Source organism: Cyanistes caeruleus, chromosome 9, assembly GCF_971803275.1.
Source record: "Cyanistes caeruleus chromosome 9, bCyaCae1.hap1.1, whole genome shotgun sequence".
Lineage (NCBI taxonomy): Eukaryota > Metazoa > Chordata > Aves > Passeriformes > Paridae > Cyanistes > Cyanistes caeruleus.
The window spans coordinates 13,141,997-13,165,762 of record NC_141709.1 but is presented as its reverse complement, the minus strand read 5'-3'; the positions used below and the strand labels follow the sequence as shown (position 1 = coordinate 13,165,762).

At 36.9% G+C, this 23,766-nt stretch overlaps 1 protein-coding gene and 1 long non-coding RNA gene across 6 annotated transcripts in view; one reads left to right on the top strand and one right to left on the bottom strand.

The window, feature by feature from the left end:
* NR5A2 (nuclear receptor subfamily 5 group A member 2) overlaps positions 1 to 23,766 on the bottom strand; it is an 88,419-nt gene that overhangs the window by 37,179 nt on the left and 27,474 nt on the right. For all 4 annotated transcript variants that reach the window (XM_086901526.1, XM_086901525.1, XM_086901523.1 and 1 more), the window contains one exon: positions 1,045 to 1,164. In XM_086901526.1, coding sequence (XP_086757652.1) covers positions 1,045 to 1,164 — 120 coding nt within the window. The remainder of the gene's footprint in view (positions 1 to 1,044; positions 1,165 to 23,766) is intronic.
* Positions 19,508 to 23,051, top strand: LOC111932753 (uncharacterized). 2 transcript variants are annotated; one of them, XR_002866286.2, is made up of 4 exons: positions 19,508 to 19,639; positions 21,021 to 21,056; positions 22,089 to 22,130; positions 22,875 to 23,051. It is a non-coding gene; the product is annotated as an uncharacterized LOC111932753 (long non-coding RNA). The 2 variants fall into 2 exon arrangements; XR_002866285.2 differs by having other exon boundaries at positions 22,069 to 22,130.

Below are 23,766 nucleotides of genomic sequence, written 5' to 3'. Positions count from 1 at the left end.
TCTGAATCCTTCTGATTCTTACAAACATTTGTTTTTAGTGTTAAGAAATGGCTGCAGCTTTAAAGTTATAGGTAGAGCTGTAAGCAGATTCCACAACATGCAGACACAAATGGTGTATCACAGGAAAAGGAGCTCTTTCCCATGTGTGTATAAATTGAGGCAGTTTGCAGCTACTTAAATGCCAAAGAGCCATCATTTGTTTTCACTTCAAGTCAGAAACATAATATACAGGCACTCTTTGCTTTTCTTTGATACTCTCACTCCTTTTTTTTTTTTTTTTTTTTTTTTTTTCCTGTTAGAAGCAGAATAACAATCTTAGGAACAAGTTCCTTGTTTACTGTCAAGATTGTTGTGCTTTGGAAAGCATAGTAGAGACAAAACTTTCTATTTTGTGTTTTCTCACAGTTATCCTAGTACTTACTACTGTAGTATTTACTATAGCTCTTGCATTTTGGGAGATCCATGTATCTGACACATGAAAAAATCACCCCTGGAGAGCTGTGCAGAACCTGCAGGGTGCACACCCTGAGACAGTACCTGCTTTTACAGCCTATGGACAGAATCATTTTCCTGCGATTAGATGTCTCAGCTGCCGAGTTTCTCACACGTGTGCATATGTCTCTAAAAGCAAGGTATTTCTGAGGTAGTAATCAGCAGATTCTCTAGATTTCTGTCCCAGACAGTGTTTCTTTTCAGTAAATCACAATTCTGAAAGGAAGAAAAACTACTTGCTTAAACCTAAACCATCAGGTTTGGGAGTGCTGCTATTTAGCCCCAAGGAAATACTACCTGAGAAAAACTTCTCATCTGCTGTTTTTCAATTACTGAAGTATTTGAAAAGCAAAGTGTTTATGATTATATTTGCTTTTTTAGGTTTATCTGTAATCAGCAGACTAGAAATAGAGTGCACAAGTTATTTTACCTACAGTACTTGCGGAGGATCTCTGAGAACACAGGAGTGCTTCTGACCTAGTAAAACTCCTGGTATTTTGAAAACTATTATAAAAACAAGACACAACTATTTCTCTCAGACCATATACTCACTTGTTGCCCAGTAACCAGAAGGATGGACCCTTCTTTCCCATGTACCACTTGCCGGTAAATGTGATCTAGAATTAAGAGTTCGCTCCAGCAGTTCTGAAGCAACTTCATTTGGTCATCAACCTGTAAAGGAAACACAAACGTTGGTGACATCACTCAGGGAGTAAGTCTGACATCACACTAGGGAGGCAGTCCTCCTTCACACAGCTGGCTGACATCAAGAGAACAGAAACGCTGTCTAGAATTATTCATGCCCAAAATTGCTGTTTGCAGTTGAATAAACAGAACACTGCTGTGGCCTTTATCCGTAAAATGTATAGAATATTTACTCCTGGATAGATTCTAGGAAAGCGTAACTATAGCATAGTTATCCAAACTTTCTCCTATTCCCCATCTTGGAACCTCAGCTTCTGGAATAATAAATCTTCAGAAGGGTTACTTCTTCAACAGGTCCAAGTCAGAGACAGGTTCCTTGCAAATGAAAATGTGAAGAGAGGTTAAGAAACTCTCTAAAAATGTCTGTGGTGCTATGAAAAGGGAATACTTCCTAATGAACTGAAGCTGAGCAACTTTGGGTGTTATTGGTAGGGCAAGAAAGGCAATTCACAAGACAGTGGTGAACAGTGAAACACATCCCTGAGTGGATTTGGGAGCAGAAGGAACATACTGGGCACCCAGTACCAGAAACCTCCATTAAGGTTTTCTGAAGTTATTTGGGACCTATGTCTTAGAGGACAATGAAATTTTTCCTTAAACTGACTCTAAATGCAACTGAATTGCATTCAGTCTTCTTCACTTAAAGACTGAAAAATAATTAGGATTTTCATGGAAATGGGAGGGAAAAAAAAAATCACAAATTAGTGGAAGGTAGACTATGAAATTAAGTCATGGTAACATCAATATCCTCTGAACCTATTCTTACTGAGCTTCCTTATTTCTTTTTAAAATCAATGTCTTTGCCCTGAAAGAGTTGAGAGGTGCATACATTAGCCTTGCTGCAGTTCAGAGTGGTAATAGCACCTATGTAGTTGAAAGGACTCTAAGAACCTGCATAGATAGCAATTGCTGAACAGATTAAAATGGCTATAAATGCTATAAATCTCATTTCAATTTCTTTAAAACTAGATTTTGTCATACACAGGAAACCACACTACAAGGAGTAATCCTGCATAAGCTGAATTAGATAATGCAGTAGATGTTTTCAAGTTTTATCAAATATTGATAAATATAAAATATTTGATAAAACCTAATGAATTTTGGAACATTATTCTGTCAGGCTTTTTTTCTAGTTGTGTAGCAGAGAAGGGAATAACATTTCTTGCTAATAGATTTTTGTAAAAAATCTAACAATAGCAAGTAACCTGTGAAAGTTACTTGCTATTGTCTCCCTCTTCCCAGTCACTTGCCACATAGCTCAGACTTTTAACATCTGAAACACTGAAATCTTTGCTTCTTCCTTTTGTCTTAACTTCCCTTCACCTTTCAAAGGCACAAGAGGCTGTGTGCAGCCATTCATGTTTACCCACACACAGAACAAGGCTGATTTGATATTAAAAATCTCTTCCCCTGCCCACAACATGTATTTGATACAAAACTATTTCAACCAAGTGATTTGTTGGCTGAAGAGAGGACAGTAAATCACCACATTGATACACTTGAGCCAGGTTTAAATTAATTCTTTGAAAAATATATTTGAAATGGACAGATTCTGTTACTCATGCTTTTTACATGAAACTATTCTTTGATCATTTTCTCCTCTGAACTAAAAGGAGTTGAAAAAAATCACAAAAATCAAAGACATCACGCTACCATAATAATGTAATCCAAATTACCATTTCACACAAAGCTGTGACAGCTTACATCCAAAGAAAACAAATTTTGCAAGAGTTTAAACCTTCAGCATCCATGTCATAACACCTAATATCTGAATAAGAGGTCAAGCACTGGCCTGTACTATAAATGACTATATATTTCCAGTGTAAGCCAGCTGTCTCAGCCACTGGTTTTTGAAAACAAGCCACACTTCACAGGTCTGGCTTTCTGAAGATCCCAACAGGAGCTAGTCCACAATCAAAGCTTACCTCCCAAGCTTTATCCTATCATTACTGAGCCTATGCTGTGGGAACAGTGCAAGATGGCAAAATCAGAAAAAAATGTTTTGCACATAGTCTGTTCCTGCTATTTTACAATACTCACAAAACTGGCACAGCAAACATCTGCTAGTGGTTCACGGATTCTACTCCTCTGTATTTACTGTAATTTAACCAGTGAAAGCCCATAAAATAGATAGCATAACCAGCTCTATACACATCCCAAACACTGTGTTTCCTGCAGAAAACTATTAGATCCAGCTGCTTTTGCCATTTTAAGAAAATTGGTGGGGCAGGATGCCTCCCAGTTTGCACTAGGAAGAAAGAAACATAACTTTAATGAGGATTCTGTATTACTAAAACTTAGGACAAATGACCAGTTCCAGCCTACTTCTGAAAGGTAGGTGTATGAGGAAAAGCATTTAGATCACATTGAACAAAACCAGTAATGCATCACTTCTTATGTTAGAACGAGCTGCTAAAGTTTATGACGTGTGTAAGTGCAGCCAGACCACAAACACCTTTGTGTCTCTGTGGCATGTCGATAAATAGGTTGCAGAACATGTTATCTGTCAAAATGAGAAAATCAGCCTCTGAACTAAACAATTATGTGCCTTAAACTGAATGTGCCTAAAACTGATCCTGAAGGCAAAGATACTCAAGTTTGGTTCTGAAGAGGAAGGTCTTCCACAGGAAAATTGGACTTCAGTCTTCTGTCTCCAAAGCCAGAGAAGGCTGCTTTGCCATTATCAGTGTAAGCAGGAGAAAAGGTAAAATTCTGTCACCAAGATATTTAATTCCAGTCTGGGACTAGACATAATCAACAACATTTTCAATTGTGGTATACAATGAATTGAAACAAGCTCACAAGCTTTTACTGCTGGCTAAATTCTGAGGGTTTTTTCAGTTTGTGGGGATCTTTCAGTGAATTAACAATGTTTTAACACCAACAAGAAAAAAGCTTCTGTTGTCCTAACTACTACAAACGCTTATAAATTAAAGTTAAGCATTATGTGGCCAGCACCTGCCTGCTGCAAGAACATTCCCCAAATCTGCATCTGCTCCTGCCATAACAGAACACTGACACTGGACAGTGGAACCTGGGCAACCTAAGCAAGTTGTCAAATGAGATGCCCATTTGATAGCTATCGAGCCTCAAGCAAAAGTGTGCGTGAATACTGTGCCCAGATGGTTAAATTTAGGCCCTCTCTGGCAAGTGGCATTCAGATGAAGACACAACAGTGGGGACAGCATAACTGGAAATTGTTGCTGAAGAAATGGCTTTTAAAGAAAAATGTAGAAGAAGGTAACGAATGGTGTGTGTCTCAAAAGAAGTGGGAGATCATTTCCAGCAGGCAGGATGGCATTAAAGAGGAATAATATTACAAGTCTGAAATGAGTAAAACATCACACATGTAAAACTGCTCTTAAGTGACAAGGGAAGCAAAGGGAGTGCTTAGGAGACTGCTTTAAAGGAAGAGTGAAGGTGGTGGGAGAAGGCAAAGGGGAGCTGGATATTGAATAAAACCTTAAAGGTGAGGATGATGAGATGCAGACTTAGAGGGTTTGTGTGACTGCAAATGATGCTGCTGGGGCAGAGGAGTAAGTACTATTTGTAAGAGAAGCAGAGAATGGTGGTTAACAACATACCGGTGTGGTATTGTTCATCTGCACAGTGAACTTGATTCTGTCAAGTGTCTCAATACAGGTTTGAAAACAGAATTCTCTGGTGGCATGTCTGAGATCCTACACTATCAGCTGCACTTATAAGTGACTTCAAAGAATTATTTTTCTGAGTTTTCCACTAACAAGTATTGCAAAACAGGCATGCATGAGAATACACTTAGATGCATCTATTATTTTGCATAATTTATCTTGCCAATATAATGCAAGCCACATAGGGTATTTCCAGGAGCAGAGGAAATTGATTCTCAATTTGGAGAGGAAAGGTCTAACCCTGAGCACTGTGGTGACACACTATCTCATGGCAGAAGAAGAAGATAGGAATGGGAGTGATCTGCCTGCTAATCCCTGGCCTCCCCTCAGCTGGGCCCTGGCTTTTGATATGGGATTCAGTGGGAGTTTGTAAGCCTTGCTGAGGCCTCTATTGACACTGAAATCACACCCTATCAATTATATTTAAAGGGAGAACTTATCTCAGAAATGCTGCTTACTCATCTGAAAAACTATTTGTGCTGATGTTATAGATGAGGAAGGCTAGTGTGACACAAGAGTAGTATTGTTGTAGAGTGTATGCTTCCCACAGCACAGAATGTTAATCATTATAAACTTTTGTTTTCTCTGAAGAAAAACACTGAAATTGTCAAACAGTAAAATGAAGAATAATGTGTATGCTTTGCTGAAATTCGCCTTAATCTTATCAAAAACACACTGTGTCCTTCTTTTAGGAAAGTGTTTCACAATATTTCGCACTGTAACCAACAACTGCAGATTTATTCCAATTTTTCTTCTGAAGAGGTATTTTCAGCCTGACTCTTGATGAATTACCTGTTAAAAATTTCAGGGTCATGGGTTTTTTGTGTTGCTCTAAGTTAAATATTTTCCTTATAATTATTGCTGCAGATTCAGTTAAACAATGCGCTCACCTTTTACCCAGTTTACCTCCTTTTCTCAGAAGCTGGAGAATCCTTTTTCATTTCCGTTCATTTACACCAACTTGCCACTGTAGCTTTGGGCTTTTCTGCTACTAAAAATTTAAAAGGGTATCTAATGATTTAAAAAAACCACAATAATTGAAATTTATGTGATAAAACTGTGCTGGATTCAGCTGAATTATTTTTACTTATGCTTCTAAGAGGGAATGCAAATACGGAATAACATGAAGCATTCATCTCATAGTGCCACTTTTAAATTCTACGGCCATTGAATAGCCATTTCCTAGTGAATATGAAGTGATTAAACATCTGTCTGAACTGTTCAGCCTGAAGCACATGGGTTCAAGGAATGGTTGAACTTTCTTTCAAATGCAGTTAGGAGATTACTCACAAGTCATTGCAGACATATAGTTTGAGTTGTTACTCCATTTTCTTATGCTATAGTGGTGCAAATCACCCCAAATCAAAGTTTTATAAGACAAGTGCACTCCAGAGACTATTTTTTACTCCTGAATGCATGCATGGTTTCCATATCATTATATAGGTAGGGAAGGATTTGGACTCTCCAGATGGGTTGCTGCTAACAGTGGGAAGCCTCCTGTGCAAGGTTGCTGTCAAAAAGCAGCATGTAACAGCCAATGTGGTTTTAGAAGTGAATGCACATAACTTTCAGAATCAGTGAATGCCCTAATAAAATGTGATTACTACCTATAACCTCAGTAATAAAATGCTACAAAGTTCAAGAAGAAATGATTTAATATTAACTATGATTGTTCCTGCTCTTTACTAGAAACCTGTGTGTTATAAAAATTTCTAGGTGAAGGCAGGTGAAGCACTTTACAAGTCTGTGTTTGGTTAAATGACTGTCCTGTTTTCATCTAGCTGTAGCATGAAGGGAATATAAATCTATACTATTTCGGTAGTGCTTTACATTTGTCTTGATTGAAAAATGAAAATAAATACAGAAATACTTCAGTGTGTGTCTTTTCCTGCTCCTTTACAGCCTGTACAGAGGCTGTTACACAAGTGCAGTTGCAATGTGCCCCTGTGTGTATGTGTAACTCTTTCTTTAGCAACTTCTGAATCCACCAGTCAGAACCAGAATATTTCAACAGGAAGTTTTTCTATTCGAGGTATTAAGTTTCTATATGCTTTGTGTGAATCAGTGTCCACGCAGAAGAAAGTAACTGCTGAATACCATGCTGGAAGAAAGGTTGATGTGCTCATCCTATATTCAACAGCAGGGAACTCAGAAAGAGGAAGAGAGGACTAAAATGCTTAATTAACTCCCTGCTTATGGAACCATTAGTATTTGGAATATCAAACTACTTTGGAATTTTTAAAAGCACATAGGCAAAGTATTTATAGTATGAAGCAACATTTGAAAAATCCTACACTTTTCTACCTTTCCAAACTGTGGAGGGGTGCATGTGTTCTGCCCATGCTCTGAAAGGCATGCAATGCTTCCTGCTTACGAAATGCAGTCAGCGAGAGTGATGGCTCTGCCACAGCTTCTCCACTCTCATGGCCCTGGACAGCTCTGTGTGAGATCACTGGGAAAGAGGGGATCAAGCAGCACTGCCCAGCCATTTCCCAGTTTCATTGCTGATCTTCCAGAGAGTCAAAATACTTTAACAAAGCAGCCTTGAGCATCGGCTTACAGTCGTTCTGTTTTCTTGCTGGAATAGAACACAAGGTGCCCAAGTCTGGGGGCTCTGACTGCTGAAGGAGTAGGGGCAGGCAGCAGATGGTGATCCTGCTAAAGAGTAAGATCTCTCTTATGGATCTTTGGACTCCATTTAGAAACTATTCCCATCTATTAAGGAGAAGCTAAATGATCAATCTCATTTCTACAGGCATCAGATGAAAGGGCTGTTACAATAAACTTTCTGTGTATGTAAGTATTATATAGGGCATCAAATGCAACACATAGCACTCTTATTTCTTCTCCTTTTCCTCACATTTATCTCTGTGTAAAATGACTAGGTGTTTCACAGTCAGCATTATTTCTGATGAATTATAAATGTGTTTTTGTTAGGTTCTTTTTTTGGGTGGTTGTGGCTTGTGTTTTTTATTTTATTTAACTGAAAATAAGAGAAGTGTTTCTTTTTAGTCCCAACTGAAATTTTTGCTTACAATGCAGTGTTTATTGCTTCTCAAAGTGAATAAAAAGATAAGGAAAAGGGAAAATTAATTATTCTTGCCATAAGTTTCACAGAGTGAAGGAGGTACCTTCTTTAGCACTGGACCCACAGAATTTACCTTCAAAATCCTACTCCTATGAGTATTTCTACAGATGTTAGCACAGCCTAAGCTTATGCATAGTTGAGTCTAAAATTTTAAAAGATTTAGATAAAGCTATGTAGTTTATGTAGCAATTTTGGTACTAGAGCTGTGTTGATTGCTTGGATTTCTCTAGAAATACACCAGTTTTTTCTGATGTCAACAAAATAACTGCAAAATTGTGTTGGAGCATATCCTTAGCTCTTGTGTGACTATCAGTCCTTTGACTTGCAATAAAATCTGAATTAGTCCCACCTGATTAATTGTTAGCCTTGCGGGTCTGATCTGCTTTGTAGGCTGCACAGTGATGTCCCTCGGGGAATCAGAAGACAAGACTGAGTCCAGTAAACTTTATGGTAGTGCTGGTGAATTTATTCTTAATATATTCAATCAGCAGTCTCACTCTGTTGCAGAGCAGACTGTGATTAAAGCCTCCGTGGTCTTCTCCAGGTCACATATATTTTAGCATTTTCTGAAAGGATCTTCAATGTCTATATAATGTTCTATATCTCATTTCTAATTTCTATATAATGTTTCTTTCCTATTTGGTGATTAATTGGATAAATTTTTATTTCATTTTTCTTACATTACATATTGCTCCAACTGAAACTTATTCTAAGAGTTAACAGGTAAACTCCAACATTAGGTCTCATTTGTAAAATTTGATATATATCAGCAACATCAAATCTCAACAGAGATCAATACAATATATGAGGTAGATTATTAATATTAAAGACAAAATTCTAATATGAACAAAATGTGTTTCTGACAAAATAAATACTCTATTAAAATTTGATCAAGTAGGCATCATATGGAAAATATTTTTAACTTGTGACAAAAAACGTGCTAATTTTAGAAAGCAATATTTAATATGGCAACAGGCAAGCAGAGTAATTTCTCAACACACTTAAGGTCCTGTTCTTTCAAGTGCTGCATGCCCCAGAACACTGTTTTTTGCTAATGAATTTTAAAACCAGTGTTTTAAAAATAATGAGTTTTTAAGATCAGTTGAATCAGCTCTCATTTAAATTACACTACGTGGTTACTCTTCTGTTTAATAGGCTTAGTGTTTATTTCCAGTACAGCTGTTAAGTGGGTGTGGAGTATGGGAAAAAGTCAAGTCATAAGTGAAGAATAATTTTACTCCCTTTTAACAGGTGATTCATACAAATTTTTTTTTGGTTTGTGTATGCAGTGGGGGACTGTATTCACAATTACACCAATAGGAATCTGCAAATAATCTTCTATAGCCATGACTAAAAAGAATGTTACTTTAATGTTAGAGCACTGTAAGTGAGAGAAGAACAATTTTCCAGGTGAGTATTAATGACAGTCAGGGTTGGACACTGACGAACCACACAAAGCATCCAGTACATTAAAAGTTTCATATCATTTGTAGTTACTAGCATATCACTATTTTTTTATTTTAAATGTTAATCTTTTAATTGCATGGCACTGCAAAATTTTTCAGGAATTAAAATATATTGGCTTATATTTTACTTTTCATAGTCCTCTTTAAACTTTTGACAGACATCCAACTATAGAAAGGCAAGTATTTCCTTCTGCCCATACTTGAATCAGGGAAACATAAGGATGTAGAGTCTCCAGACTGAGAGCTGGGCACAGAGTCACCTGTAATACACTTTGGCAGTAGAGGCTGGTGTTACTGTGGAACACTGCACTTGCCATACAAATGAATTCCACTGTGTTTTCCTCTGATTTGTAGTAGAACAGCCAGAAAAAGCCACAGCAAAAGCAGTAAGAAATCATGAGAAACAGTATCTTCAGTCAAGATGTGAAAGGAGATGGTATACTGATGAAGAAAAAATACAGAAATGTTGTCTTACATCCTGAGGACTGCAGCAGTAACAGTAAGTCACTGGGGCAGAGATTAAATGAGAAAGAAGATCCAATGCTAACAGAGAAAATGAAAGAAAATTCAGCCTTATGAATGGGTGTTGTCATGTATTAAACCAGTATCCATCTGACTTGATAGAAAAAATTGCTCAAAAACACCACCAAAGGAAGCTGAAGTCATACAAGAAGGTTGTGGAGGTGTAGTGATGCATGATCCAACAAGGTACACAGGAATGATCTGAAACGTTTACTACTTCTCTTTTTATCTTAAAAGCATTGCAGGAGGCTCTCAGCATGCAGCTACTATCATCTAGCGAAATCCTTTCAACTAGGAACATCGTCTTCAAAAAAATTACCTCCTTTCCCAACAGAGCCAAGTGTGAAAGAGCAGACAGAGCCATGCTATTAAAAATCACAGGAAGTCCTGATTGAATAAATGTTTAAGGAACAGGCAAGTGTATATTAAAATGTTTTTTTCCATTCATCCTTTCATTAGGCTTTGTTTCATTTATTCCTACTTCCTGTTTCCTGTAGTCTAATTTGGAAATCTCTGAAGTATCATTAAAGTAAGATTGTCATAACTCTTCTCTGGTCCCATATTGTAATTAGGTCTGCAATTAGGATTAATATTAATTTTTAAAAATATCTTTGACAATACTAGTTTTGTTTGGGTTGTTTGGTATGTTGGTGAGAGGAACTTTTGCAGTACAGAACCCAGAATGAGTACAAACCATATAGGCAAAAATTATATTATCTGCGAGTTTAGGAAAAATGGAGAGAGTATGTACATCTAATTTGAGAGAGTATGTACATCTAATTTATTGGGCTTTTCTTAGTTTGGTTCTGAATGACAGTAGGGATGATGAACAACAAAATCTGGCTGCTCTAATTACTTCCTGTTCACCCGTGAGTGCACCACACATCACAACTGCAGGACCTAAGTTTCAGACTTCGTCAAAAGGCAACAGCTTGCAATAAAATAACAACATTTTCTTCAAAAAATCAATTTTTGCATTGCTTATGTGTAAGTATCTGGCAATTGACTATTAATCTAGGTCCAAAACCCAGTTACTTTGGTTTGTAATTATGTCAAACACAAATTCTATTTCTGAAGGTTTGACATGACTAAAAGATTACTGTAACACCCAAACGTAAGAAGTTTTGTTGCTTAGTCCCAGGTTTATCTTGGTTTTACCAAAGTAGAATGCATGATTCTGCTTCTAATAAGTTTTTCTGAGTTGTATTAGAACTTTTTAAAATATGGCTACTTAAATCTATATCCGGGCAATTTTCCTGGCACATAAAATAGTTTGAATAATTTAAAAGTATAAAAGAATGCAAGATTATACAAATATTCAGCATTGTGTCACTGACAGGTAATGACTGAATTCACTCTTTGGCTAATCTGCCTGAGGGTCTGTTTCTTTTTGACTATAAGGTCTTTAGGGAAGGGACTGACTATTACTGTCTTTATGTTACCATAAATCAAATAGCAGAAAATATTTTCCTGACTGCATGGAGCATACATGGACATTTCTCTGCAAATAAAATTATCAGTCTTTCAATCTAAACTGCCAGCCTGCAAAACAAACCCAGAATGTCCAGTTAAATAATACAACAAGATATTATTAGTGAAACTCACCATCTCCTTACATAAATATAACCATCAGCTTTACAACACCACGAGAATATTTTGCCCAGTAATTTTTGCACTGTGGCATAATCATATAACCTGACATCCCATGTAACCATGAAATACCAATAGTTGTGGCAGTATACAGTATCCTGTATAATGGATAGTGCACAAGAAATTCTTACCTTATGAATGTCTTCAAGACTGATTCTACAATTCATATGCAGACAGAAATACAAAAATGACTGGGTTTCAACAAAAAGGAGCCAGTCCTTACTTTTATTGCTTTGTATTTGTAAAGCCTTTGATAATGCACACATTTTTAAAGCACATCCTAAGATAAGCCAACTTCTAAATTCAGTTTCTTGAGACAGCTCCTTTTATATTTCCTCTTGCGTGAGCACACACTCCACCAAAATCCAATATACTGTATCAAATATATGCATTTTGCAAATATATGACTATTTGATAAGTGGAGTTGAATGTGGGGGTATTTTTGGTTACTTTTAGCAAATGAAGAATGTACATAGTTCAGTTTGTACATGTTGTATTCAAATTTCCTCTTTCTAAAGTGCAATGTGCATGGGAAGTTCTCCGAGATGTCTGAACTAGGTTCACTCTAAGTACTTATCCAGAATATGCAATTAAAATGTAATTAATTTCTAGATATCATCAATATTCTGTCATTGCATAAGGGGAATGGACTAGGTGACCCATGAAGACTATTCCTACCCTCATATCTATTATGATTACCTTATATTAGTAAAATTGCTTTTTAAGGTCACTTATATGTCATGGTTCCCTTTACACAAATATTTGGTACATTTGGCCATTTATGTGTATTTTTTCCAGTTCTGCTTAGAATGGATTCAGTACAGGCAGAGCACCAAATGAAGGAAAAACACGATATTTTGTTGTAAATAATTCATAAAACAATGTTACGACCCTTATTCCCCGTGAGGCACCCAGATAATGAGCCACCCAAATGAAGCAGTTGAAAACATGCTCTTCCCCTGCCATGGGTGTGCCCCTGACAGACTCCTCAGGGTCACAAACCCATCAATCTCTTTTCACACATGAGCTAATCAATTCAAAGAGGGAAGTGCCAATGAGCTATTAGATCAATATGGTGAAGTATGGAGATTGATCTTATCCCAGAGTGACTACATTAACAGACTCGTCAGCGTGACCTCTGCCCTGCGGCGCACATTATACAGGATTGCAAGTCTGAGATCTGAATGAAGACCTCAGGTCATTGCTTTTAATAATCTGCTTTGCTGAAAGAATTAAAAGTAAATCTGTAAAGGGATGACTAACGAAAATATGAAGTGGTTTCTGCTCTTCTAGTCTTGGAATGCTTGCAGAAATCACACTAGCTTTTCACAGCAGCTGACAGCATCAACTGTCTCACACAGGCACCTGCTCAGCTGTGCCAGGCTATCAGCGTTTGAGAGAACAGTTTAATACAGCCACTGAGAGACAGTGTGCTCTCCTGCCACAGAAATTAATAAATTAATAAATTAATAAATAAAAAATACAAAATTATAAGAAGTACTGGCTGTGTCAAAATCACTGAAAGTCTTGGCTGAGCTGCCAGACTAAGAGCTGGACTGAAGTCCTGGTGGTCTGAATTATTTAGCTGGTGTAAGTGGGATGGCAGGAGCTGCCACTGCTGTGGAAGTTGCTCAGAGTGCTGCCATGCACTGAGTGCTCCTTCACCAAGCAAAATGTTCTCAATACTTGCACTAACTCAAGGTCCAGCCCTGGGAGTCAGTCTGCTTTCAGTTAGGTCAGAGGCCAGTGACTTTGGGGAGAATTGATCTGATCAGAGGAGCCTGGTTCACAGAATTTACAAGCAATATGTGCATACATTCTATAATACTCTGCTGTCCCTCATTCAACCTGTGCTGGTAAACGTCACCAATTCTGCAGGAAGTCTGTACATGGAATGACCACATGTAATGCTGTAAGCAACCATTTCGGGCATCTCATTTTAAAGACTCATTCTTTTCTTATACCATTTCAGAGATGCTAAAGAAAAGTACACTTTTCTGTCTCAGAGCGTGATATTAATATTGTTAATATTTTTAAACTCTGAATAATTTCATTGCAATGAAACATTTATGTATATAACACACTTTTAATACTCTATTTTTATTATACTGAACATTTTTATTGTTCATTGTATAATTGAATCAATGAATTAGGAAAAGGTTACTAAAAAAGGATGAATGCATTTTTAATGAAACTAAATGATATAACTTCTGTTAGTCACTAAGAATAATGGCAGATCTATCAGGTTTATACAGATAAGAGCTTTGTGAGTTTATCTGAAAGCATACATAATGGCCCTCATTTAACTGTAACCTAGGAAAACAGCCCTAGCAATCCTATTCAGGATCTTAATTCATTGTTTATGTATATGATCTCTCTTCCGCCTTCTGATCAGATCACCTGTCTAATGATGCAAATATGAATCTCTTTAGCAGACACATCTATTTCCAGTTGTAAAACACTTTCTGAAAACAATGCTCTTTCAAAGTCTAAATGGAAGAACCAAGCAATGCAATACCACTGGGAAATGTTTCTGAACTCAGGGTAACAGATAGGGAAACTCAGGAAAACTCAGCACATTAATAATGAGAATGTGAACATTTCAGTGCTTGCATAGCTCAAAATCCTTAATTAGCCCACCAGCTAAATTATAAACACTTTGCAGGTAGAAACTACTATGCTTAAAGATATCCTAGTAGAAAAAAAAATATATTGGTATAGCACTGATTAAAATGTTAACACTGTACAAATGTAATGTAGAAAACTGTAACAGCAATTGCAAACTTGATTCTGAGTTCTACAGAGATACTGTGATCTTTGCAACCCAGCCTTTAATTTTTGATTATTTTGGAATGGATATAAAAATAGATAACAGAAGGTTATATTAGTACAGGTCATATTGGGGAAGAGGGACTTTATGACACCCTTAGAAATATATTTGTATTTTTTCAATTGGAGGTATGTTACCAAACTTCAAGAGAATTATTCTAATACTTTTATGCCTTCCAATAGAAGCTGAGAGTATGCAGAACATGTGTGGTACACAAGATGTTGCAGTATTGCACAAGAACTTGTCTGAATTCTGTGAGACCTCATAATTCCTAGTGGTGAGCCACAGTTAAATAAATCTCACCACCAAAATGGGTGTACTTTTTCCTACTACTAATAATAGAAGTGTTTTAGATCTAGAAGGGGTTTTAACTCCTGATATTATATTTGTGTTTTATAAAGCAAGGAACCTAATACACATCCAACAGTACAGGTTTCAGAAACACTTTGATTCAGGAAGGTTCTGGTCCTGACAGCACTGTTAGGAAGCTGGTACTTATATATTTTCACTAAAATGAGGGTGATTCTCCTGAACAGGGCCAAGGGTAAGTAAACTCATAGAATATACAGAACTGAAATACCTTTTCCAGAAATAATAATAACACTTTTTTTTTTTTTTTTAAATTCAATGCCTCACACTCATCAAGTGCTAGAAGTAAATGCTGCCTCCCAATGGAAACATAAAGTTTGTTTCCCAGTAAAACAAACTACAGAATTTCTACTCCAATTGTTTTAACATACCTCTAGTAAGAAACAAACAATTTTCATTCTGGATTTCACAATCAAATGTTTTGCTTTATGAATTTCATGCCAGTGGGCTCACAAGGTACTTCTGGAGTAAGTCAGGTGTTTTTTTCCCTTTAGAAACAACCACTTGAAAACTGGTCAGAAATACGAGGAAGCAAAACTGGAATAGTGGTAGAGTTCAAACAAGGTCATGAAGTTAATGAGAAATACAATTTATCCTGAGATTCTGAAATTCACCGTACAGCTTCACAACTCGTAATTGCAATATCACTGTCACACATGTGCTATCAACAGATGTATCTGTCTGGTCACAGAATTTGTGGCTGCATTAAGGATATCTGCTAGTGGCATCTATTTAGATGCTTGTAATGTATCTGAGTGTAAATAAGTAATACACATTATTTTATAGTCAATGGGACATGTCACTGGTACTTCTTTGTAACACAGGAATGGATTTAAAAATAATAATAATAAAAAAGGCACTCAAATTTCCACTATAGGCAAAAGCTTATAGGCAGAGAACATTTCTGAAAACTTTCAGAACGGAAAAATAATCTTCTGGGAAAGTTACAATAGATTCAAAATACACGTCTAGAATCTAAATGCTTCCTCAGCCTCTACAGAATAAATAATGCTTTCTAGGTAACTACTGCAGCTCTTTTGATAACATATATATTAATAAATTAAAAATGTCTGTAGATTGACAAGTGTTTTGTGGGCTTATATTGGAAAGCCAATAGCTAATTATGAAAGCCTGACTTGACTAATCAATTATTCAGATGAACATTAGGTGCCTATTATATGCATAAACATGGGAATTATATTTTCCCTAAGTAACTTTCTAAAATAACAAACCCAAAACATGTAAATTCGAAATAGACAGAAATGGCACTATTATGCCCTTATTGCACATGCAGAACTCCCACTGAATTATTCAGGGAACAGTGAATCGGGAGCCTCGGTCTTCTGACTCTGAGCAGCACAGCAATAGCAGCACATGCCATGTAGTATTTCTTATGCAAGTAATATTGATTTAGCTTGTTCTTGCTGGTCATGTTTCAAATTCATTTCATGTTTAGGAGATAAGGAAAAGGAGTATTATCTCTGGATTGATATTTGCAATATATTTTTATGCCTGTTGAACACAAGATTATCTGATAAATTAGTAAGACCATGTTTTTTGATTGCAGGAAGAGCAAGCCTTTGAAAATGAGCACCAGTGAGGTAATGAATTGTCTTTTGAAAAGATTAATACTTGCTACATTCCCCACCTCCTGTACGTAAAGATTGGGAGAGCGCTTATATTACAGAATGGATTCACTTACATTTCTTTAAAGCACAAACCACAACAAAGTAATGCATAATTGTCCTCTGCATTTAGAAAAGATCATGCTCTTAAACAGCATACAGCAACAGGGAAACCAGAAATAGATGTGACCAGACACCTGCTGACAAACAGTGACAAATCCCACTGACACTGCAGTGACCCCCAGTTAGTCAAGATTTAATTAAGGAGTATAATTAAGTCAGTGGAACAGAACACTAATGAGTGGTGTTTTTTTATATTGGTAATTACACATAAGAATACAAAATAAGCTAGACCCCTACATATATCATTAAAATGAACATTATAGAACGACAACTGGGGCTTAAATGTTTTTGTTTGTTCTCTGCAATAATTCAGATTGTAACACCCCATCTTGTCAAGCATGTATAACATGCTAACACATGCACCTGGCCTAGCCATGCATGTGTCTAAGCATGCTGGTAACATGACCTTGGTGGCACAATGCACATCACCACAGCTACGGTAGCATGGGTCTGCCAGGCTCTGTCACTGTGTTTGCACTGGGCAGGGGTCACTTGGGCTCCTTTCCTAACAAACGACATTCTGTTGCTATTCTCTTACAAGTAACACAGCCTCTGGATTTCATTTATCAAGAGTGTTGATTACAAGGAAGACATAGGTTACAAGTTGTTCCTATGATTATCTGCACGTTGGGCACAATATACCTTTACAATCAAATGACAGAGATTTCTTACAGCAGATCCAGATCCAGTTCTCTGGAATTTATTTTGGGAATCTTCAGGCAGTTGAATGAAATAGCTGAAATATCTCTGACTACGTGGTATTTGCTTATATTTGCTTATATTTCAAACAGAAAAGTATTGTAAGGTAGATTTACTAGACCAACATTTTAAACTAGGGTGGAAAACATCATCATGAATAATGATGACAATGGCAGGGGAAAAACAACTTTCCTACGGTCTCGAACATTTAAAAGAATGCCTGTGTAGTTTGGGGCCAACCCTCTGCTGGGATTACTCTATCTGCTCCCAGCTGGTAGCCTGCAGTTCATGACAGCCTTTTATCCGTTATCAAAGCAACAAGTGGAAAAGCAGATCCTCCTGCCTGCTAACACTCTGTTCTGTTCTCTCTGTAGAATTTCTGCTTCTAAATCTTTCCTTTTAACAAGTCCTCAGATTTCCTTCCTATGGCTGCAGGAGACACTGAATATCTTTCAAGTTTCTAGCTCACTTGTCTAACTTAAACTCTGCAGAACACTAAAGGAAGAAAGAATAATTGCACTGCACCAGCACATTTTTTGCAGGAACTGACTGAAATGCAGAATGAGCCTGATCTTGCTCACACTGGAGCTGAGAGCTTACCAACTGAGTTCAGTGACAGCAAAAGAAGAACCTAGTTACTCAAACAACATGGTACCTATATAACTCTTTTACAATTTATGTAAGTACAAGTTTTACTGTTGCAAAAGCAAAGCAAACAAACTGCATTGAAACTTAACGTCATATGTCCTGCATTTACTTTGCTTTTTTAGTAGCATGGGAAAAATAAAAAAAGGTGAAACTAGGAGATATTTAAGTATAATTAATGTAAATTCTTTTAAGCAAAATCTATCCACTGAAACGGAAGAGTTATTTATTATTAAAACAAATATAAAGTAATATATTTTATATAGTATAAATATACATCCTACTTTCTTTGAAATCATGCTGTCATGTGTAATAGGTCATAGATACACAATCCTGTAACAGTAACTACAATCAGGTAAAAATCAAGAGAATTTAACAAGGTGTTAAGTAGGCTACATTAAACAAAAATATATGTTAAGATTCTGGATTTTTTTGTTAAACATTTTGGTTTTTGAACAGATTTTCCCACAATTTATGACAGTCATGCAGTGACAGAAGGTGCCATGGGAATGCCATTGTGGCAGTGAATCTGGGACTTACTCCCTCTCTGAACAAGGCCTTTGCCACCAGACTCCTTTGTGCATGCCAAGGTGCCCCTCTGAGCTGGCCACAAGAGATAGAGCAGGGCCAGGTCCCACCGGCACCATGTGCTGCACCCTTGCAGCACAGTTCTGCACACTGAGCAGAACCAGCTCTGGGGCCTCTGGTGCTTTGCTGAGATGTGGGCAGTAGTGTCTCATTTTCATGAGGTGCCTGGGGTAAACATTCCAGAGAAGGACACAAAAATTTCAAGATATGAAATTTGTATTTCAGTTTTTTTCCCATAAGCTGAAGCACATGCAAAACCCTAACAGAACAGTAATACAATAAACCAAAGGAGGTCATAAAACTTAGGCAAATTATTTCCCCTTTTTAATTTTTCTGTAGGCATGTGCCAGTATAAAACAGGGGGTCAGCGGGAGTGACTTCTGCACGGCTGCAGACACACAAGTGCATAATGGGTCCCTGACATCTTCTTCTGCCCCATTTTCATCCCCACGAAGCTGCCCCTGCCCAGCCGTGTATGAATGAACAGAAGTGCCTTTCATCCCCCACTTGCCTGGCTCTTCAAAAGGAACTACGAAAATAGCAGCAACAAAAATCCAGCTGCCTGCCAAAAGGCCCGCACACGTCCCATTCTCACAGGCATGCGAAAGGTTGGAGAGCTCAGCAAAATTTTTATGTACGGGAGCAGGCCCAAGGAAAACTCACACGCCATAACCAATTGTGGACAGAGGATCATCTATCAGCAGACAAATGCAGGAACTCCAGAATGTCTCTCCTCAAATGAAATAATATATCTTTGAAAGCCAATGCCCGTTTTAGGCCTGAGGCCCATATATCAAGCCTGAGAGGCTTGTGGATACGCTCCAGGGCCATTAACCTTCCACCTGTTTCCCCTTGTCCTTCAGGATGAGACCCTGCCCTTGATTTTACTCCCTTCCTCTGTTCATCTTCCGACAGAGTGTAAATGTAAAGCAGAGGGCCTGCGAAATAATTCAAAGGCAATGGACCAGGGACATGGTTACAAATCTCTGCCACTGGCACTGTGACTTATGCAGGCAGTTTGTCACACATGAGCCAGGTGACCTCTGTGACATAACAGAGAAAAATATCGCCTGAGATCAAAAGATGAGATTCAGAGCACTCTAAGTAACTCTGGTGTACACAGCCGCACTATGCGGTGGCCAAGGGTTTCTTCTCCTCCCTGTGCTGCTCACTCCGCTCACTGTCAGGTGAGACACACTCCTGCTAATTTCAGTAATCTCTTTTTCTCTCATCTCTTTGGAAATCATCCCTGTAACCTGAACATCAACATTTGTTTCCTTCTGAAACCCCTCTTTTTCAAAAAAGATACTTAAATTGACAAGGAGAGACAGCAAAGTGTCATTTTGCAGATAATAATTAATGCATAAAAATCAGCATCATTGAAAATAGTGGATTAATCACTCTTACAAACAGGTCTATTTTAATCAAGTAATTTTTGAAATTATAAGTAGTACTAAAACTTTGTATGAGCAATGATGTCTCTAGTGTTGCAACAAAAATTGTTCAAAGTCTGAAATATTTTTTGGGATTCAACTCCCATGATGGTAAAAATGAGAGTAGAATTAATATTATAAATGAGAGTAGAATTAATATTAAAAATGATACAATAGATCCAGATAATACACTTCTGTACCTATTAATATTTTACAAAGACATATACTACAGAATCAGATTAACAGTCACTTGAAATAAACACAATCAGATTGATTTTTAAAAAAAATCTTGAATTAATTTTTCAAGCTGTGTGCCACATAGGAAGTTTCCCAGCTGTTTTGTACATTCAGGACTCTCTGCTGGGTGCAGACAAAAGAGTAAGGCCTAATGCAGTGTTTCTCTTTCACTCCCCATAACCTAATGGTATGTCTGGTATGGACATTTAATTTTGTCTATTTCATAAATTAAGGAAAACCCACAACTGTCACAGTATCCCTGGCATGATGATGAAATGAGAAATACAACTGTAGCTAGATCAGCCTAAATCCCATTCTAATCCTAAATCACTTTGGCACTTGCCAACATCTAGTTGATGAAAAACTCAGTTTGACCCTTGAATGTATATAAAAATACACTTATACAGACACAAAGAGAAATTCAGCACATTGATTACAAGTGTGCTAAGTGTAACCTTATCAGCTATTTCATCCTGCTTCATCTCATGTTCACTTGGAAAATTTCGCAATGTTCAAGCTCTTATTCAAAATCACCTCATGTTTCACTATGGAAATATATCTAAATTCACTAAATCTAAAAGCATAAAAAAAGTTGGACAACGGATAGGTCTTGAGGCTAAATCATGCAGCAGTTACAACAAAACGCACAGCTGAAAATCATTTCATGTTTCCCATTGACTAAAACCTGATGTACGGAGGTAAACCACTCTATTGCAGAATGCTGCAACAGTAAACACAGTAAATGCAAAATTAGTATTACAAAAAGATTACTGTGAAGTGTTACCACATGCATTTGTAAAAATAAGACAGCTGTTTGATTTTATAGTGCTAAAATATTTTGCTCTTGTTCGGCCTGTATGATTAAATGCACATTTTCCTCTTTTTAATATCTCTAAAGAAAGTCTGTCAGAGGCACAACAGTCAGCAATTACAGGTCAGTTTTGTCACCAGTTTCACTGAACTCTAAGTCAAATCCCAGATGTCTTCATCTTTGAAAATACCTAGCATTACTTTTTCGTGTAAAATATAGGTGCTATAACCAAATTTTCTGGAAGTCAGATCTTTAGCTCTTTTACACTACTACTGAACATATTAATTTGTATTTAGTTTGGGTTTCACTTAGGCTTTCTGCGTTTTTTAAAATATATTTTATGTATCCCTGAAAAATTAATATTTAATTTTAAAAGCACCTAGCCCAATCCATTGCCTTTTACAGTAAGTACGATCTAGTGCATCTGCTTTTGTAATATTCATGAAATCTGGAAATCAAGGCTAGGCATCATATGCTACCATCATATGCTAATAGAGGGTTTTGCTCATTTGAGTGTTTGATCAGTTTTGAATGCCCAAATGGCCTATTAGAATTTTCAAGACATACACTACTGTAAATGTTATTATATGTATAAAAATACTCTTATATGGATATAATAAATTTTAATTTTCATAGATACACAGATTCTCATGAAATAATTTGTCTCATTTACCTCCTGCCATGTCCTTTGTAAATAGCTACTGAGCAAATATTTTATAAAAGTGAAGGTTAAATTACCCTGATTCTAAAGAAGAGAATTTGACTCTTGGTTATAATATAACAGAATATCTTGTTGTGATGAAAAAAGCCCTAAATTAACTGGTTTACATTGTACACATATGCTACAAGCTCAGCTTGTATTTTTAATTTATTGTATTTTTAATTAATTAATTAATTGTATTTTTGAGTGGATGTGCCTCTCTGATTCAGGCATTTGAAATAAAATAAAGCAAGGAGTATTTAACATTAACAGTAATTTAACAAATAATAATAATTTGGGGCATGAATCATTCCTTACATTCCTTTCCAACTACAGAAAATTTCTGTTGGGAAAAGTGCCATATAGTATCGACAGTGACAACAAATTGTATTGTCTGGTGAACATCTGTTTCCGACTCCCACACTGATATTGCAGGTTGTCTACTTCTGATTTAGTCTTCACAGGCTGCCCCACCACAGAGGAACTGGAAATTACTGGTATATTCAACTTTTATTATTGGAACACAGGAAAACTTTATCATCATGCTGGGAAGTTCTGTGTCTTTTGAAATATTGGAAGGAGGATTATGTGAGCACAGAAAGCCACGTGTGACAGTTCTTATGAAGAAGGAAAGTAGTGGCTCCTGTTCATTGTGTATGTCCATACACATGGGTATGAAAGTCTGAGATTAAAATCTCAAAATGGAAAAGTATTTCTGTTTTCAAGATGTGATGTTTAATGATGAGGGTTTGGTTACGGGTGTTTATTCTTAATAAAACGAGCAGCATTGCAAAAAAGGGCCAGGTTCTCCCAGTCTTGCTCAATATATAGCATAGTGTCCCTATACAAAATATCTCTGAAATTCAAAGCAGTTTCTATAGGGCAGAGCAGGCTGGGGTTTAGTTTAAATTGCAGGCTGCAGCCCCAGAGAATTGAGCTGCTCTAACTCGTTTTTACTGCACTGTTACTATAATAGCAATTGAAACAGTAAGGCTGTGTTAACTAGCTGAAATTACTACTGTTAAAAAAATCAAAGCCAATACTAAGCAATTTTTTTCATCAACTAAGGAGAGCTTGTTAGAATGATCAATGTAATTTTTCTCATAGTTACACCACCATTGTTAGAAAAAGGTTAAGTTCCACTTCGGCTGGGAAAAAGAAGAAAAGAAGATACATTCTTGATAGACACCACATACCAGTTTGATAAACCTCCAACTCCTGATCTGTAAACTCTTTTACAGAGAAAGAAGAGCAAGAAACTCCACTGAACTCCTGTTAACACTAATTAGAGTTGCCAGCATGCAGTGGAATCAAAGGCGAAACATGTGGAGCTCCCACTGAAGTTAAGAGGAGAAGGGTATGACTTAAAGGAGAGGCATGCAAATTAAAAATAAATGTGGTTCAATGTTACCAAATGAGCTGCTCATGTAAATACTCACTTTGAGGTCTAACCCTTCCTACTGGGAACACTCTCTCTTAAAGTTCATTCCTAGTCAGGAAGACAGCACAGTTCTTGACTACACTTGCAAAATGAGAACCTATCTTGTGAATGATGGGTCCAAACCATGGAGCATGTAAAGCAATTGCCATGTGTTTCTTTCTACTTAAAGTTGTTACTATTTTTGCTGTTGTTAATATTCTTGTTGTTTATTGACTGTACTATAAGCAAGGACCATTATTTTCCAAGTCCTGCATCAGAAAGACAGTGCTACTCCTTACTGAGAAATTTTGGATTTCTCAAAGACTTGAAAGTCTAGGTAGAATCTTATCAATACGGGAAATATTCCAAATAGTGCTAGGACAATCCACATCTTGGCCTCAGATGCAAAAAATTGCCTGTTCTTGTTTTTCATGGGTATAATATGTACTAACCCAAAAACATACATACATATGTATGTATTTGTTTGTGAGAATCTGGCTTTCTATGTCCTGCTCTTCTCTCCATGTACAGATAAAAGGTACATCAGTGACTGTGGAGTTATCAAAAAAGAAACTGAAACTATTTTATACTACAGTGACCCAGGTACAAGCTACACATTAGTTTTGACTTCCAGTTGCACACTGGATTATTTGCACCACTGGCTAATTCAGTCTCATGTCTCCAAGAAGCCAGTCTACTACACCCCTGCCACC